The sequence below is a fragment of the Strix aluco genome, chromosome 9, assembly GCF_031877795.1.
Source record: "Strix aluco isolate bStrAlu1 chromosome 9, bStrAlu1.hap1, whole genome shotgun sequence".
Taxonomy (NCBI): domain Eukaryota; kingdom Metazoa; phylum Chordata; class Aves; order Strigiformes; family Strigidae; genus Strix; species Strix aluco.
In genome coordinates this window covers 24,206,186-24,225,045 of record NC_133939.1, presented here as the reverse complement: position 1 = coordinate 24,225,045, position 18,860 = coordinate 24,206,186, and the positions used below count along the sequence as shown (strand labels likewise).

The 18,860-nt window shown below is 35.2% G+C and overlaps 1 protein-coding gene across 1 annotated transcript in view; it reads left to right on the top strand.

Annotated features, from left to right (window-relative positions):
- Positions 1 to 18,860, top strand: part of NAALADL2 (N-acetylated alpha-linked acidic dipeptidase like 2) — a 489,903-nt gene that overhangs the window by 384,497 nt on the left and 86,546 nt on the right. Inside the window, exon 11 of the mRNA XM_074834594.1 lies at positions 16,381 to 16,527. Coding sequence (XP_074690695.1) covers positions 16,381 to 16,527 — 147 coding nt within the window. The remainder of the gene's footprint in view (positions 1 to 16,380; positions 16,528 to 18,860) is intronic.

The window sequence follows — 18,860 nt, the reverse complement described above, 5'->3', positions numbered from 1 at the left end:
CTGTTGACATTTGAGCTTCATGCTCTAGTATTTAATCCCTCTTTTAAAATAAAGTGGTAAATAAATAATCATAACTTCTACGATCATTTCTTCTCTCTGTCATCCTGTACTTCCCCATCAAAGCAGGCACAAGTACTAGGCCGCATTTTTCCATGCAGTTTTAGCGTTAGACACTTGTGCAGCACTGCCTATAGTAAGTAATGCTGTAGCTTAAGGCAAAATATTCTTATAACTTAATTTACAGCCTACCTATGACCTTTTAAAAAGAGAGCCGTAACACTACGTGAAAGGAGGAGAGCTAATACATGACCGTTAACTGGGACAACATGTTTATAATTCACAAACACACTCTGCCTTGCACTTTAGCGTGAATATTTGGTACCTATTCTGATTTCCTGTAAACTAATGTACACTGAGAGGAGTTATATGAGGACTGATGTAAAAGTGGGACAAAACATGACAGAGATTTGTGGATTCTGTCACTGAAGAAGTCTGGATTTCCAGCAGAGTTGGCTTTTTTTCCCACAAATACTCTCTGACATAGATCCTTTTTTTAAAGTATTTTTTTACTTCAACGAGTCCTTGGTAATTAACTGCTGAGGTAAGTTAACTGAATGCCATTGTTATTGAGTAAAATTATTCTCCAATTATTCTAATTTTGCTGAAGGGCTGCCAAGCAAAATACAGAAATATTTAAGTAGTCTCTGAACTTAGACAGCATGAACACAGATCCTAGGATTCTTCTGGAAATCCTGAAAACCTTCTGTGATAGAGTATTTCGTCACATCCATGTTGTTCTCATGTTATCCTGGAAGAATTGCACTGCGTCTGTCTTGGTGGCAACCATTAGCACGTGCTTTCCTGCAGCAACAGGGACATGTGTCCTTGCTGAAAAGAGTAGTGATATGCCACTCACTTCTCTGAGACATGCTGCCTCGGATATCCCTCTTGTGAGTTGTAGAGTTAGCTATATCAACTATACCAGCATAATTACTTGCATTGACCCTTAAAATATTTGCCTGTATCATCATTTCTAAGTGTATGAACTCAAATCTTTATGAATTTTTCCTAGATATATTTTGTTCCTTCCCCCTCTGTTTCCTACGGAGCACAAGCCCAACAAGGAACTTTTAGAATTTCAGGAAATCCTAGTCAGTGTTTTCATCAGTATTGTCATTTTAGGTCTGAATCTAGAGCTTGTTAATTAGCCAGAGCATCCTCTGGATCATTGCTTTTGCATCATGCATTAACGTTTTAAGGCTATCTTGGGTCTCCTCCATCAGAGTATTTAATTTTAAAACAGATGGATAGCTTGCATAATTTAGTATTGATGAAGCTATAATAGTTTCAAATTAGTATGAATTCTGAGTCTGATTATTACAGCACTTCAAACATGAAGGAGATTTTCAAAGATACAGGTAAAGAAAGGTGTTAAACTTAACCGGCTTTCAGTTGAAGATACTTTCCTGATTGGCCTTTGTGCCTTTGAAAATTATATCCCAAGAGACAAGATAGACTAACAGTAGGGGAAAACAAAAATGATCTCTTTTATACTAAAGGTAAAGTGAAGTATGGGGAGATGAATAGGACTTGACAAAGTCACAAAGGAGGAAAAAGAAGGAATTTAATCCAGATCTCATGACAAATGACTGAAGGGATATCAATTCTCAGTCTTCTGTTCTACATTTGGCACTCTTAAAACATTTGGCATTAAGTTCACTCGTTAATCTTAAAAAGGCTTAAGAAGTAGCAGTTGGAATCAGTTTAAATTGCATAGTGTAAGTGGTTAATACAGAATTCGGGTATAATGTTGAAAACGTTGTATGTTTCATTCTGTAAATGACTAATTAATGTTGAATGAAATTTCCTGGATGTAGTCTTTGCTGCTCATGGATTACTTCTGACCCCTATTTTTTCAAGTTAAGTTGTTGTTTGAAATGGCTTGCAAAATTTTTTATGCATCAGATCTGTTACTAATCTGTAGGTGATCTGAAAGCAGTATTCAGGTATCCAACAGTCCAGATTTAAGCTGGTTAATGTGGAATTAACCTTCTTTTTGATCCCTGATAGCGTGAGCTTTCTAATGCTTTAGGATCATGTTTGCTTCATTTTTATAAATTATTTCCTCTTTAGTCAGGTAGCTCTCTCCAAATTTTTTGCAGCACTTGCTACAGTACCTTTCTGACAGTCAGTGGTGTTAGTTCAAAAGCTTGAAATCAGATTACTGTTTTACTTTTTTTTAAATAAATATCATTTGTAATTGATAGTAAGCACTTAAATAAGGATTCACCCTAGTGTCAGTGAATGCTGAGCTCTCTGAGTCTGAAATTAGGCTTTAGTGCTCTTTTTTTAAAATTGAGTTCAAATAAAAACTTGGTCCAGAGCCTTTACTAGACTTCTTTCTTGCTTGTATTTTTTTTATCTACAGACTTTCATGATGTTCTCTGAGGAACACACATTAGATTCTGAAGCTGTCTGCCCTGGTTCCATTAGGATCAGTAGGTAAAGCGCTACCAAGGTATACAGATGATAAAGATGAGGGCCAAAAGCAGCAGTAGGATTCAGGACTGGCAGAAGGGGAGGAAGGGGGAGAAATACCAGTAGGGAGACTTAGCTAAGAAATGCTGAGGTACTGTTGCTTTCAGTTTTGCTATGCAGATGAATGAGAAAGGTGGTGGGGTTTTTTTTTACCCAGTTTTAGTATGTACTATTTTGCAACTAAGTTGAAAATAATTCCTGACATAATAGTTTCTTTAATGCTTTTAGATGGAAATCCTTAGCCCCCTTAATGTATAATAATACTGTTTATCTCAAGTCTCTATATTGAACTCTAAATTAGAAAGGTTGGGTTTTTTTCTCATAGTTCCTTTTAGTTCAGCATGATAGTCTCAAATTATAACCTATTTTTTTTTCAGTGTTTTGATAAGTCAATCAGACAGCACTCAAATGTGTTAAAATGAAGCACTTGGAGTGAAATTTACATCTCCAGAACTCATCTGCTTTGCTATTTTTGATCACAGTCTTTAAAAAGCCATATAAATAATATTCTCGGAGAAATTTCAGACTAGATGTCATCCAATGCCATTCAAGAAAGTGGCAAATTTTAGTACAACAGGTGATAATTATTAGTATTTCTGTATAGTGTCAACATGCAGATACTTGAAGAAACAGAGTACTTGATTACAAATGAGTGTCCTGATGAATGTTCCATTGTTACATATGTCTTAGTAGCATGGAGATTAAGAGAAAAATAAAGTTTAAGGTAAGATATGTGAATAATTTGTTACATTTCCTTCTTTTTGAGGAAAGGTTCATATTTGGTTCTAGCTTTAGGTCAGCATTTTCTTTTTTTTTTCTTCAAAGGGCCAGGATTGGCATTGTAGCTCCAAAATGTACTTTCAAATGCACTTTGTAGATAGAACCTCCTTATTTGTTCTGTTTTAGTGAACTATGATTAGTACCAGATTGAAATCTGGTAGTAAGGCAACTTTTCTTGCATAGAACTGGGAAACAGTGGAAATTGGCAGCTGATTTATTTTTTTTTTTTATTGTAGCTCTTCTAAAGACATGCAAGAAGAAAGAGAAACTAGAAGGTTTTGATCTTATTCAATGTTAACTGTGTTAAGAATTCAGTGATTTGGTGATTTGCTTCTTAAAATGACAGACTCAGATTAAAAATCTAAAAAAAAAAATCAATCTAAAGAAGTAGATGAGTTTTGGATTAGTTTTTACTGCATGACTAGTGTTTTTCAGGTTAATAGGAAAATATAAATGTTAGAGAAGACAAATAGGTAATTTCCTCGGTCTTGCTACATAAACATTAAGTGTTTTAAGTTTGCACAAAGTCTGTAACTGGAAGTTATTAAAGAGCTATGGCATCCTGTGAGGGAACTGAAGAAGAGGAAAGCTGAAGTAATTGTTCTGTAGCATCTCTAGATCCCATAAAGCAACGGAGCCCATAGTACCAAAACCAAACTGTAGGCTAAATGACCTATGTGCACTGAAATATGAAGATTTAAGGGTGCTCCACAAGCTAAAAGAGTGCTAAAGTTGAATCTGCATTACAGAAGAGAATTGCAATGACCTGTGTCACTGTAGATTGATTAATTTTGATAATAACCCGAGATAAATTAAAGGAAAGTGCTAATTGGTTTAAACAGGATTTAAAAGAAGGAGGGTAATTAATGCCAGTCAGAATTTTTTCACAGAACACATCTCTCTGTCATGAAACTTTTTTTAATCTTTTGAAGAAATTATATGTTTATTTTATAAAGGTAGCAGTACAGACTTTTATGGAACATCTTGTATGGTACTCTATGGAATTCGCAATAAAAGTGATTTAGGATAGCAGTTAATCACATGGATTTCAAATTTACACAAGCCGACTGATAGATCTTCAAAGGCATTACCTTTGGAGTATCACCATTGAATGGAGATTTTCCTACCAACATTTTTCAGGCAGTAGGACTATATTCAGTACTAGTCAACTCCATTATTTATTGGATAGAAAATTGATACTCTTGAGTATGTGAATGGTACAACATAAAGGATAGCATAAGAATCAAAAAGTGGAAAATAAAACCATACAAATTCACACATGAACTAAAAAGCAGTATTTTAAGAGTGAGGACAATGAAACATTAGAACAAATTACTTTGGAAAAGATGGATTATTTCACCTCTAATATCTTTAGATTAGTTTTTCTTGTATATGGTATTCTTTACTCACATGAAAGCAACTGATCTTAGTAAAAGAATATTCCTTTTTTTAAAAGAAAATGAAAAGGTAGATAATATAATTGTTATGTTTGGCTTCAGACCCACAACTTTCAATTGTTACAGAAAGGATATTCTTAAATATAACAATGTTCTTACATGTACTTTCTATTAAGTACCAACCATACCAACAACGAGTACAATGAAAATCATGTCCTGGAACTTCCAGTCTGTTTATATTTTGAAAATATGTACATGTGTATGTGTATATGCATGCTTGATTTTGTATTTATGAATAATACTTCCGAGCTTAGGGAAACTGTTCATATCCATAAAAATATTTGCATATACAATTATAGCAGTGGGGCCAGAGATGCGGGTGTGGAAGATGGAGTGCACAGAGAAAGATTTAATATTGAGGAAAAAATAAGCGAATGTTTGTGATTCAATAGCTTTAGTCCATTAAAAAATATTGGGCTGTGAAGTAAATTTTTTCCACACTGCTGACCAGAATCTGCCCCTTTGAAAGTTCATGCAGATACTGTATTATTTAGAATTCTCAAAAATACATATATGTAGCTGTCATTAGTCTCCCTTACCTGATAAGAGTAAACAATTGTAGATTCCACTTTACTGGATTTGTCAGTTTGTTTTGTCAATGTGTGCGGCATAAACATTTCTTTCTTACATACTGTGCATGCATTGTTTTAGAAAGCTTGGTTTCATTGCAGTAAAATTAACTTTTGAGGATCATAATCTGGAGTATTAAACATAAAATATAGTACATATCTTTCTTAGATTATATTGTGCAGTAGTTAGAAGATATCAGTATTCAGTCTTCTATCTGTACTAAAAAATTCTGAAACAAAATACATTACCGGCCTTTCCGGGATTTGCTTGCTTGTTATGAAAAGGCATATACCTGGAACTTTGTAAACAATAAAACCTTACATTTTCTTAACAAAATTTAAATTTCTTTTTAGTCCTCCAGTATTTGACATTACATAGAAATTACAATATTCCTGTTCAATACTATATGTAGGTTTTAGAAATATCTCACATAATAATCTTAATTTTTCAGGATGCAAAGGAACACGTTGTTTGGGCGTATGATGAGTTCTGGGTAATAGTTGGCTCCTGTGTGTTTTGGTGAAAATCTTTTCAAAGTTATGTGGACTAGATCAGTTTCATGTGTCTGACTAAAATCACATTTTATTCAATCAGTTGAAGTTGTTTCCCCAACCCTTAATATTTCGTAGCTCTTGAAACCAAGGACAAGTGAACTTCTATGGAAACCAGAAAGAAAATGTCAGTTGGCTGCTAGTGACGCTACTGCTTCCCCTAATTTGGCTTCTTTTCTTCTGCTCCTGATTGTTATTGTTTTCCTGTCCAGTACAGAGGCAATACCAAGGATACTGTGTAAGTAGATAAAAGTTGGAAGACTCCAGTCAGTGAAAGCGTCAGGGCATTACACCGTCTAGGTGAGGGTTTACAGTGCTCCATTTGTCCCAAATTTTTTTTACACCACTGCTGTAAAAAATAAAATCATCTAACATCTGTTGGATCATTTAATTGATCTCCCAGTGGAGCCTGGAGACCAGTATCTGTGGTGCTGTCTGACACATTTTAATAAATCTGCATCACGATGATCCTTCTGAAAAATGCAGTTGATACAGATCCTTGATATCCTAAGTGCAATTACTGTAATTATTCCATTTGCTCAATTCCCACTGAAGTCCAGGAGAGGTTTTTTTATGAAAAATATGATGGTAGCTTATTGATCTTCATGTTCTGTATGAACTAATAGGAGTGACTTTCCATTTCAAAGAACGAAAACTATTTTTCTGTGTGACTGAGAAGGGAGTGATTTGTTCATGCATTGTTGCTATCAAGAAGCTGAAATGTCAGATCAGAGGTTTCAGAGCAAGGTAAAGCTTTGCCAGCAGTAAATTACTTTGGCCTAACTCCAGGGTGGTGCCATGAGGGTAATTTGCCAATTTACCAATGTGGCAAGAGACTTCCTCTAAAGTATTACATGTGATTTTCTATGTTCTTTTCAAAAAAAGTTTATTCCATTTGTGTATATTATAATTGAACTTACTCTGGTCTTTCACTACAGTAACAAAACAAAAATTTTGACCACAAATTTCTCCTCCACTTTAAAAACCTGACTGTTCCACTTGTTATACCATGTTTGTTTGTATATGTGTCCCTTCTTACTTGGATAATGTGTTGTTAGGAGTTGGTCCTACCTCCATGTGTGTTGTTAGAGATGTGCAATAATGATTCAGTAGGATTCTTATGTTCCGGGAAAGAGCTGATATGATATTGGGAGTGTGTGGAGAGGGGTAGGGAATATGTGGTGCTTAATATATTCACATGTGTGTCAGGGATAAATTACATAGTTTTTATTTTCTAGTGATACACTTTAGATTGTTGTGTTCATAACTAGCAGATTCTAGATTTCAGCACCATGAAACAGTCCACTGTGTGGAGAAAGGGTAGCAGCTTGACTTTCGCTGCAGATCTGATGCATCTGTCTTCTGGGTCAGCTTTATGATAAGGCACAGAAGGATGTCTTTGGTGAGCTGATTTGCACTTCAACAAGTGTTTTTTGGGGGAGTAGTATTAGCAGACATTTCTGGTAGAAATACTATGGATCATGAGTACTCTGGTTCAGAAAGAGGAAAGGTGACGTGAATGGTGATAGTTTGGGGAAATATAAATTAGAGTAGTTACAAACTGTAGTATCCATATTACAACTGACTTCTAACATTAGGTGCTGCGATACAAATACAAATTTTGCTCTGTGTATGGTTTTGGTTTTGTTTGTGTGTTGGGTGTTTTTAAAGTAGGATAGAGTGACGGGGTGGTTTGAGCCATCTGATTAGCTAACCGAGAATCACAGCTTCTGCAGGTGTGTACTGTGCATACTGATGGGGCTAGTGTCAATCATTAAAATAATACATAAATTTACTCTCATAGTTTACTTTTCTAGGTAAGCCTTAATTCACTTTTAGTGCAAAGTATATAGTGAAAGCTTTGTCTTCTGATTTTTTTGACGTTTTGTGCACCCATGTTGAAGCCTCACAATGACTGTTCTGTTTGGGACACTTATGAGATCTTGAAATAGGATATAACTCTTCAAATAATAGATGGAGTGTACATATCTGTCCCCTTTACAGGGACAAGTAACTTTTCTTTTTCTTCCTGTGTGGTATGGAGAAGCAAGACTGTAATCACACTGACATAAATTATTTAATATCCATCGGGAGGGTTTGAATGATGCATCCCAAAATGAGTAGCATGGCAGAACCTGATCATCACAGAGATAGACTACACTGAACTGGGTTCACAGTTGTTCTGTCTCTGTGTATTATAGGATGAGAATGCTGTTAGGCATTTAAAATTATTTACAAGCCACAGCTATTTCCGTGGCGTATAAAATATCAAGCATTTGAAAATGAGTTCTTGTTGTCAAATCCTAATCCTCTTACCTACTTAAGCAGTGTTTTTATATTAGCAACAAATGTTACTACAGCACAAAACATAAGGGAAGTCATGCAGTTCTTACCAAGTTCCAGTTTATCAGTGTTTTATACTAAAAATGATTAATTTGCATTTTGTTGAACCTAGTTTTCACAGTATCTCAGCCTGTATGTGGCAACTAACACTGACCGCTGTTCCTGCTACTGAATACCTTGAAGAAAAAGCATGACCATTAAGTCCACGAAAGTTCTATTCTTCACAAAATCAGAAAATGGTTTGGCTGCATCCTTTAATTACAAATGCAACCATTCTATGCTCAAAACCAGTTTAGATTAAAAACTAGATTTAAAAATATAAGCTCTAAAGGAAAAAAGCACCCAGTGTTTTCAGTGTGTTCAGACCTGGGTGCGGAGACAGGTTCCCTCTGTTAATACAGTATTTTCTTTGCTGGGTGTTTGTTGCAATGTAATACAATCTTAATCTATTTTCTGAATTTTACCATAAATAAAAGTAGTACACTGAATATTGAGGCTGAGCCTGTGGTAATGGAAATTAAGTCTTTAAAGTTACTTTACCTGAGTGTCACAGACGGAGTAACGCACTTTACTCATAAGACAAAAGTAGCAATACATTTATTGACATAAAACAGTGATTTAACAAAATTTGATAGTAAATGCGACAATGGTTTAACAAGATTCAATGGCAAGGTTTACTTCATATTTACTGCGTAGAGGACAGACTCAGCCAAAACTGTCAGGGAGATTCTCCTGTTGAGTCACGAGGTTCAGAAGGGACGCCATTGCTTTCTAAACTCTTCAGAGAGTCTAGGTGCAGCTGGATTCATTCCTAGTCTGACTTGGTCAACAGTTTATGTCTAAAGGATTACATATGTGTGCATAATGTTATATCACTTAGCTAAGATTTCAACGTTTCAGCACGCTATTCCCAATTCACTTTCTGAGTATCTGACGCGATAAGGATTCTCTCAACCTCGAGGAGTAACCCTAAGAGGTGTCCCTACTCAAGGGGAGATCCCGGTGTGCAGCATTATTTGCAATATTTGATTGCTCTGAAATTCTCTTATTAAATTGGAGCATACCTACTTGATTTTTACCTCCCTTAAAAAAGCCATTAAAATTCCTAGCACTTGGTACTGTGTGTTGGCAACAAGTATATTTGAGTTAATGAGGCATATGACTTCAATTTAGGTATAGGAATGATAAATGTAATTCAGTATCATGTAAAAAGCATCAGGAATCGGAGAGACACTGTCAGTAGATAAAGTTAAATGTAGAAAAAGTCCAGTAAAAAAAAAAAAATTTACAGTATATAATTTTTTACTACCTTGCTTTTGTGTTTATTACTGGTTTGATATAAACTTTGCATCTAAAATATGGTTCAGTCCTGTGAGGTCCCATTTATTATAAAGACCTTACACTGATGATCATAATTTTTAGAAAATGAGACAATGATTTCAAAACATGCAAATGATGCTTAACAAAAAACAAAGCCCTGAAAAGCAATACAGGTTTATGCTTGTCTCATGCTTTGTAGCTGTAAATTAAATAAAAAATAATTTAAATTTGTAAATTAGTACAACATAAACCAAGATGTTTAAATGTTTCACACCAAGCATACATATTTCTCCATGCTTTGTTTTATAACTGCTGCTATTGTAATTTCCCAATTTTGTTATGAAGTCACCATTAAAAGGCCAAAATTATTTTACAGTTTCTTGAAAGGTAAAACTGGAGTTTTAAGTATGACACCTTGTGTTGCATAGTTAAACTGAATTTTCCTTTGTTCAGTAGCAGTCGGAATACGCTATCAGAACTGGGTGTTGGGTCATCTCAGTTTGATCTGACCTTTTATAAGCATTGTAGTTTTCAGTTTCCTTTGCCCCCCTGGGTGAAAAAGGTCTTCTCTATCATGCAGGATACCTGCATGCATTTTCAAAGAACAGTTCTTTTAAAGCCGTGGTTTATCTGAGAGGCAGTTTTTGCTTGTGAAAATACAATATTCTTTTCCCACACAGGCTAAAAACCAGTTCATTCTTGGAATTCCCAGCTGCACTGCTTTTGTGTAACATGGAGTGCACTGGGGGGACTAATGGTGATCCCTGACAGCTGTAGTGATCTGTTTGTGAATCACTGCGCTGTGATGGATATTAATATATAAATTCTTTGTCCCTAATGTCTTTAAATAAACACTAGTTCATGTGGGAGTTGTTTTTCCCTAGTGACAAGATAGTCCTCTCAATGAAGTATGTGTGTGTACACGGAACATCTCTCATTTTACTATGATAATACTGAAGAACCAAAACTAGGGAAAAATTCCGAGTTAATTGCATCTTTTCTGTGACTGATTTTGCAGAACAATTTCACTAGGAGTCTTCACATTGCCCTTAAAGGTCAATTAATAATGTTCAGATTTTAGATATTTTCAGTAAAGCTTCATACGTGTTTAGATGAAAATATGCACAAGCTGGAAGGAAATAGTTGCTGAGAAACTAAGGATCCAACATTTTATTCCTTTTCAATTATTTTATTCTAAATACAAAATTAATAGCAGCAGGTTTTAGTCACTACCTCAGAAGATTTCTTGGTGTAGTTTTAATCATATTTATCTTACTATGAACACTTACAGGCTTGATCTACAGAATGATCTTTTTTTTTTTTTTCCAGTGTTTGTACTTTGTTATAAATGTTGACTAAAATGTGCTAACAAGTAAAATACGTATTGTCAGATGAAGCTGTTCAGTTGTGTTTCAATCTCTCATAGAGCATCAAGAAGTCCAAGATCATTGTGAAACTGGGTTGTACGTGCTTTTCGAACTATGCCATCATGGCCAAAATAGATATAAAAGACATGCACAAGCATTGAAATAACAGCTTTTTACAATATTACTGTCTATAGTAGAACATTATAGTCTGTCCATCCCTTTTGAAATATTTTCAAGTCCCTAAAATAGTGGATTTAATCAGATGATTGCATTGTGTAAATAGGCAAATACATCACATTAGTGGTGTGTAACGTTTGCACTATTTAAACCACAACTATTATCTGTATATAGTATATTAATTATCAGCAGCACATTTAGATTTTCTTTTTCTCATGCAGAGAAAGAATGAGTGGATATAATTTAGAACTATTTTTGTGTACATCCTTGAATCATGACAGTTTGATAAGGCTCAGAATTTGGGAAATGTTATGCATTTAATTTCTATTTAATTGGGGTTTTTTCGGCAAGACTGAAATTTCAGATACCTTGCTTGCCTTTAGTTGATTTGAAAATTACTTTGAGGTCTAGAGGGTAAAGTGCTGTATTAAATCTCCCTAATAATTTTATAAACAGCTGATTTGCATTAATAGTTACATGTGATCACTCAGCAAAGACAGAGAGCAAAGCAGGATGTTTATAGCCAAACCAGATAATCAGATGGGAGAAAACAGAGGAGTATGCTTGCCATAGAATGAATACAATTCCTAGAAACTCCATGATCTTTTTTTCAGTAGATTTTGGTAGTGAGGGCAAGCAAACAGCTAATAATATTTTTAAGAGCTGTCAAACCTCCTTCCTCTAATGGTTTATTGGAGTCTAGCAGGTTTTTATGGATGAGACACATACACTTGTGAATCCTTTGCTACGCAGCTTCTCTGGCCTTTCCTACCTGTTGATGATGATTTAGCATAACACATTTGCAGTAATAAAGATGCTAATCTGTTGCTGCGATTAATTTAATAAATTCTGTAGCTCTTTGTTTAGACAATTTTACTTCATCTAGATGGTCTTAGCATGCTTCAACTTCTTAAATGCATTTGCCTTGCACCAGTTATTAACACAGGTGGCAATTCAGCTCAAGAAATAGGGATTGATTATTCATGAAGAGTAAGCTGCTTTGCTGTGGTTCAGAAGCTGGGAACACTGACACATTGTAAGAATAATTGGTCATTCTTTATTTGTCCTGCTGAAAATTACTTAGACATTTTAATCTGTATTCAAAAGCTGCTAAGGTTTTAACATAAAGGAAGGAAAGTAACCAGAGCTAACTGACAGGTATATGTTTCTAGGTGGAAGGTGAACTGTAGAAATGGCCAATAAATTATTATTTTTTTTAATATAGGCTTTTATTTATACCAGGATCTTAACATGGCAGCAAAATGCACCTATGAATGCTTAGCTCTAATTAGAGGTAGAATAAGGTCTGCAGTGAAGTACCACTTGATTATGCTTTAGATGCGTCAAATCTATTTTATAACATTAACACAAATTAAATTTATTCAATGGGCCATATGGTACTCTTCATTTTCTCAGATTTGTAATATAAACCTGTAACGTGATGCTGAAAACCAAAACGAACTCCAGAGAAATTAAATTATTCAACTACAAATAGCATGTGCATCCTTGCACTGACATGAACCACTCCTTGATTACTGTCTAACCACATGGCTTGATTTCCTTCCAATCTAAAGGGAGGGCTTGATTGACACAGTGGAGACCAGCCTGAGTAACTGAGTGATCTAAATAGTGCTATTATGTGTGTTTTACTGTAGGACTAACCAGCTGAAGAGCTGTAGTTTGCCTACTCTACAACAGGGAGTTAGTTCTTACAGAGCGTTTTGCTGATAATTTATTTTAGATACATTTTTAAGATCTTTTTTTTTGCCTACATAAAAGCTAACATTTAAAGGATCATTAAGTAGGACCTGACTGCAACTTGTGAAGTAATGCACAGCAATTAAACCTTTTTTCCAAACTGAGAACTCACAAATTGTGTTTTGCATATATGAAATGAAAGATTCTGTGGATTATGAGTTAAAATTAATCAAATTGTTAAGTTATAAAGAGGTTTTTCTGTAAATGACACCATTTTAGATTTAAACATGCAAAAATAGCAGATTAGTTAGGGGGTGAGGGGGAAGGAGAGGGAAAGCAGAATGCCAGAGTGATACACAGTTGCTATTACATGATGATTGACAAATTATTTGGCAGTGAAGAACTTCAAAATGCTTTTAAGTCCTGTGTTTCTGAACATTGGCATTGGTGTAATCTTCTCCCCCACCCTGTCAATTCTGTGGCCCACATCCCCTAATAGTCTTTTACTTAGGAGTCACCTTCATTTCCTAGCAGCAGTAATTTTTTCCAGTCAGTCTTTCACCTCTGTTCTGCATTGATGCCTGCTGGCTTGCAGTAAGGATCAGGCATTCTGCCGCCAAGCATGGATGCTGTCCTGCTTGTCATAAATTGCAGTTACAGTTTTGGGAGATGGATCTTTTCCTGGTTTCCTGACTGCTGTATATTGAAAGAAACTCGAGACAGTGCCTTTAGATTTTGGTAGGAGTGTTTCACATAATACATAAACTATTTGCAGTTGATTATCTGAGTGGACTTTGAAGTTAATTTCTGTCTCAGAAGCAGTAGTGTCTTCAGTACAGAAAGATCGAACAAAAGTTTAGGGTGGTTCTTCTCGGTGAGAATGAGGAGGGAAGGAAATAAAGAAGCAACTACTGTCGTAGTCAGTATTTGTGGGTAATAGTCCTATAATGAGATAGTTATGGCTTCAGTTATCTGTCTTCAGTTATGTGTTTTCATTTATGTGTCTAGCTGCTGGGTTTAATGCTGTAAATGAGGTTGATGATGTTACTTTTACCTGCAAAACTATAATAATAAATACAAGGCTGAGCTGCCTGGATACTGACAAGCAAATCCGTATAAATAAAGGAACTGGAACTCCATTCATTCATATAAATAAAAAAGTTTAATCCCATTTGAGATTTGATATACTTCCTTCCTACAGATGCTGATCCAGTAAGATACAACTTTCCCCCATGTCTTGCTTTAAGTCTGTGTGAATGCCTTGCAACATCTCAAATGGCACTGGACACCTGCATTTAGGCAAGCAGACAGACTAAAATGTTCCACCACCTAATTACTGCCATCCCATCTCCCATCATTCCCATGCCTGCCATCGTTCTTCTGTATGCTAAGTCTATCTCTTTTTTGCATCTTACTCCAGGAAATTGTTCTTCAATTTCTTATAACTGTAAGACAGGGATGTAGGAAGCGACTTGCTTTGCTGATTCCTTCAACTTATTTGCTTTGATTTGTTATTGTATGTGAAATATGTGGCATACTGTATGGTAGACTGTGGTTCTTGCATTGAATAAGTTAAAAGCTTGCCCCTTACTTTAACACTTAATTGATGGGAAAGTTTTATTAATTGTAGGAAATAATTATTCTTTATCTTAAAGTCCATCAATTTTGGGAAACATTTCATTTGTTTAATGAATACAAAACACACTACATGAACTTTGCAGTCATTACATCAGCGTTCTTCAAGTCTTTGGTAGAGTCTGCGTAACAATAAAACTAATTTGAAAGAGAACAGTATCTTGAACATAAAGCATTCTCCCATATTAGTGCAGTGTTAAATATTTATTGTTGAACTGGTCATTATCAGGGGTTTGTGTGTCATAACAGTAAAAGTCAAACAAAGCAGTTAAACTCTTAAGATGCTAACACTATTGAATTGAACACTGCTGTCATAAAAATACAAATCCTATACCATGAAGGATGGTGATGTGAAAAACAAAAAGTACCATATCTCATTGTACTCTCAACCAAATCTGTAAACATTTCATATGTAAACTTCCATACATAAAAATACTTCATTGTTGCTATAGTGAGGAAAAAGGTAACATATTATTTTTGAATTGTTAAAATGGAATGTGGTAAAGTGTTTTCTGAGGGGCAGAATGCTGGCTAAAAGTCAGACAGATTAGTATTTACTAGAGGTGGCCTCCACACACCAGAAGTAACTTTTATTTCTATTTTGACTGTAACTCTCAGTCTTTTTGGACGGACTTTATACAACTGTGAATGTATATAAGAACGGTGGGAGCAGAAACATTTAACAAAAAAAAAAAAAAAGTGATAAACCACCTTTCAAAAATATTTATGAAATAGAAGCTATTTCTTGAAAGTATCTTAAAACAGTTTTCTGTGAGAATCTGCAGCCCTTATTTATACTGGGTAATATGCAATTGCATTCTTCATAGCACTGAAGTGAAACTGAAGCAATAATTATGCTAATTTAGAAATGGAAAAAATACCAAGATTTGTCTCTTTCTAACTCTTAAAATATTTTCCTGCTAACCCTGGAACTTTAATATACAGAATCGCACGTATTTTAGTATTAAAGGAGAACTAATCTTACACTGTTCTTGTAGCAAGCTAGTAATTAGGTAGGTAGGTCTGAGGAAGTTATGTTATACTGTGTAAACTGTTAGCTAAATTTAAATAATCTCTAGTACTTCAACTTCCTAACATTCTTAAAAATAAATCTAAGGAGCTTATTTGCTATAATAGTTGGAAGCCTTTGTGCCTACTGTTTGTTGTTTAATTACCTGATACTAGTGTACCTGAAAGCTACACTACTAGTATGTAGCGACCAGTCTTGATCTTATTTCCCAGGTTTCATCTTTGTATTTATTATAGTTCCGTTGCTAAGATTTCACCATTAAATACTTATACGAAAGAAATACAAACATGTCACTGATTAAAGTTGTTTTAAGCAGTTTACACATGTGTATTTGTGTATCTTTAGCCTTTTAATTCTGTTTTTCTCTTAACCCCTACTCTGCAATTGCAGCAAATTCTTCAGATTGCCAGCATTTCATAGACCATAGGTATCTTGAATACAATGATCTGATTCAGCTTTTTGCTGTTAGAGAGCATGCCATTAACTGAATAAAGAACTGATTCCTTAGTAGCCATTAAAGATCTCAGAATGTCCAAAAGGCACCATCATGACGACCACTAACCTTCTGCCCAGTATGGGACATTTCATATGCTACCAAAGGCTTCTTCTCTTGCCCCTTTTACCATTTCAATTAGACATGGCTTTTATTGTCCTTCGAAAGTCTCAGCCATGTTGCAGCACACTCTGCATTCTCTGCTATGTCCGATCCCAAAGACTGCAGTATGTATCAAGAGGGTGAAAGGTTTGTAGGCTCACTCACCACTACGTATGAATCAGTTAATACCTGTTTACACCAGTGTAAATTCCAGCCTGTTCTTAAAATGCTTCAACCCAGAGAATGCTGTGTGAATGAGGTATTGATACAAGAGTCAGGTTGCAAATAAGTAGAATTTTGATTTGTGTTTGTTTTTCAGAGCCAGAGCTTCAACTGTGTGGAAGAGACTAGATGTCCGGGATCTAATGTGAGTTCTGTGCAGATACAGGGAGATTCAGATTATTTCATCAACCATCTTGGAGTGCCTGCCATGCAGTTTTCTTATGAGGACATCAAAACATCGGAGGTAGTTACAAATGAAAATCGATAAACTGAAAATAGCAGAAAGATAGAATTAGATTTTCTCAGGTTATATCCTTACATGCCAAGCGGGTTGTAGTGGGAAGTTATTTCCTGTAAGTGCATTTTTTTAGATCTTCAGAGGATTGCCACAGACCTTCAAAGTGACTGATTTTATAGGGGTATGGCATTCAAACAAACAGATAAATATTTAGAAAAAAATGGAAAAAATGAAGGACATCATAGTAAAAATGTTAATATTGCTGATAGTATTACAGGTTACACATTACCTAAGACAACTTTTCAGACTGCTTTCAACATAGAGGAAACGAGTTGTGATGTGTATTTTTTCATGCACAGTAGGATGAGACAGCCTTCAAAATGAATTGTATATCCATTTTCATGCTGTGGGCAAAATATGACTCTCTAGTATATATGTTGGTTGTAAAGATCTGTATGCTTGATTGGACTCTTCAAAACACTGTGTTCTTTTTCAGCCATTGTCCTCTGCAAGGTAAGTGGAAGGAAGAGGCATGTTACACTGTTTGGAGATCAGGCTGGAACTGGATACAGATAAGCTGTTAGGAATGTTTGTCCTTCCTCAGCCTTCACTACTGTCGGTTGTATTTGTGCCTGGACAGCTCAAACTTACCCTCAGCTGGTCAGCTGAGGTTCAGGAAGCCTGACATTAGTTATTTCAAGATACAGTGGTCATGAGAAAAGGTGCATGTTTTCTTGCAAAAGTAATAATGCATTGACTTCGTATTACCCTCATTTCTCTTCTTGTACTGTGCTTACCTAGATGTATGCACATCTCTCCAAGTTCAAGAACAAAGCTGAAGCAGAGTTGAACTGGAATGCTTCCTGGCACTGCTTTGCTAATCCGCTTCTATTTCACAAATGCAAAACAAAACAGAACTATGTCAAATATTGGAGCATTGTTGGCATGTTGTGTAAATTAAAATATATTAAGTCAAGAATTTAGATAAATAAGGAGACTTCTGTTTCTAAACATCACTGCACCTATTAGTCTAAGTATTCTGTTTCAGATTAAACACAAGGCAGAGGGTGTAAGAACAATGTGAAGTCAGAAGACATATGAGTGCAATGTTTATGACAGGCTTGTGGTCCAGGGTAAATGTCTGTTGTCACTTAGCAGCTATTCCACATAGTATTCATTCCAGTTCTGTGTATATAGGATCTATACAGCCTGAGAAAGAATCTGCAAACCTCAGTATATCAAAATAAGTATTTCCCAGCTACTTTTACAGTATGAACACTGACATTTCCTTTGGCTATTGACTATTTCAGTCCTACCAAAGTTATTCTTCGTGTTCAGTTAACTTTGCAGATGTGCACTTTTGTCTCTCAAAATGACTCAGCAATGTAATTAAAATCATAAAATAATTTTTTTTCATATTTGCTTAAACATGACACAGCAAATTTGATTCTCTGTTGAAAACGCAGCTTTTGTCCTTGCAAAATCATTTCCTAGAAATAAATTTATGGCAAGTGTAATCTGCAGTCTTGAAGTTGATGTACTGTACCTCTCAGACCATAGGAGATCTTGACCCCATGAGATCTATTTCTTGAGAGATAAGTTTGCTTAGAAATATGTGTAAATTTCTGTTGGCAAGAGAATGGATTTTTTTTCCTAAAAGTGAAGTTACATGGAATGATTAAATTTGGATTCTTTGCTATATTTTTATTATTTATTGTACTGATTATTAACAGTCCTTCAAAACATAGGCTCATTGTCTCTGCTATATTCTATCAGACAAGCAATCTCTTTATTGTTTACTGTTTACTGCAATTGTTTATTGTATCGAACAGATAGTACTATTATAAGGCAGACAGAAAGTATTCTGGGTTTACAGCCATATTCATAAACATTGTAGGAATTTCTCTTGTGCAGGTTAGTGACTGAAAATAATCTATTGAGTTGCAGGGAGGGATTTTTGCTTGTTTATTTCCAAGCCATTCAGCTTTTTTTAAACTATGCCTCAGCTTTATCAGCTTCATTGCAAAACAAGATTTGGATTTGGGAAAACAGATTTCAGAAATGGGATGTTTTGACGTGCTTTTGTAGACTGTCATTTTGCCAGGTTGGTTTCTGCTGTCTCTTTTACTGCTGTGACCTATTCAGGAAATTCTCTTCTTCTGGAATATACATCACTTGTTTATTTTATCCACCTGTCAGACAGCATGCAGTGTCACATAAACCTGATGCTATTCCACACTCAAAAAACCCCCTGTTTTAGAGCAAAAAAGCCCAAGACCTGTGCCTTGTAGTCTGCCTACAGAGCAACAGTTATAGGTCAGCTTTAGAAATTCATTTCT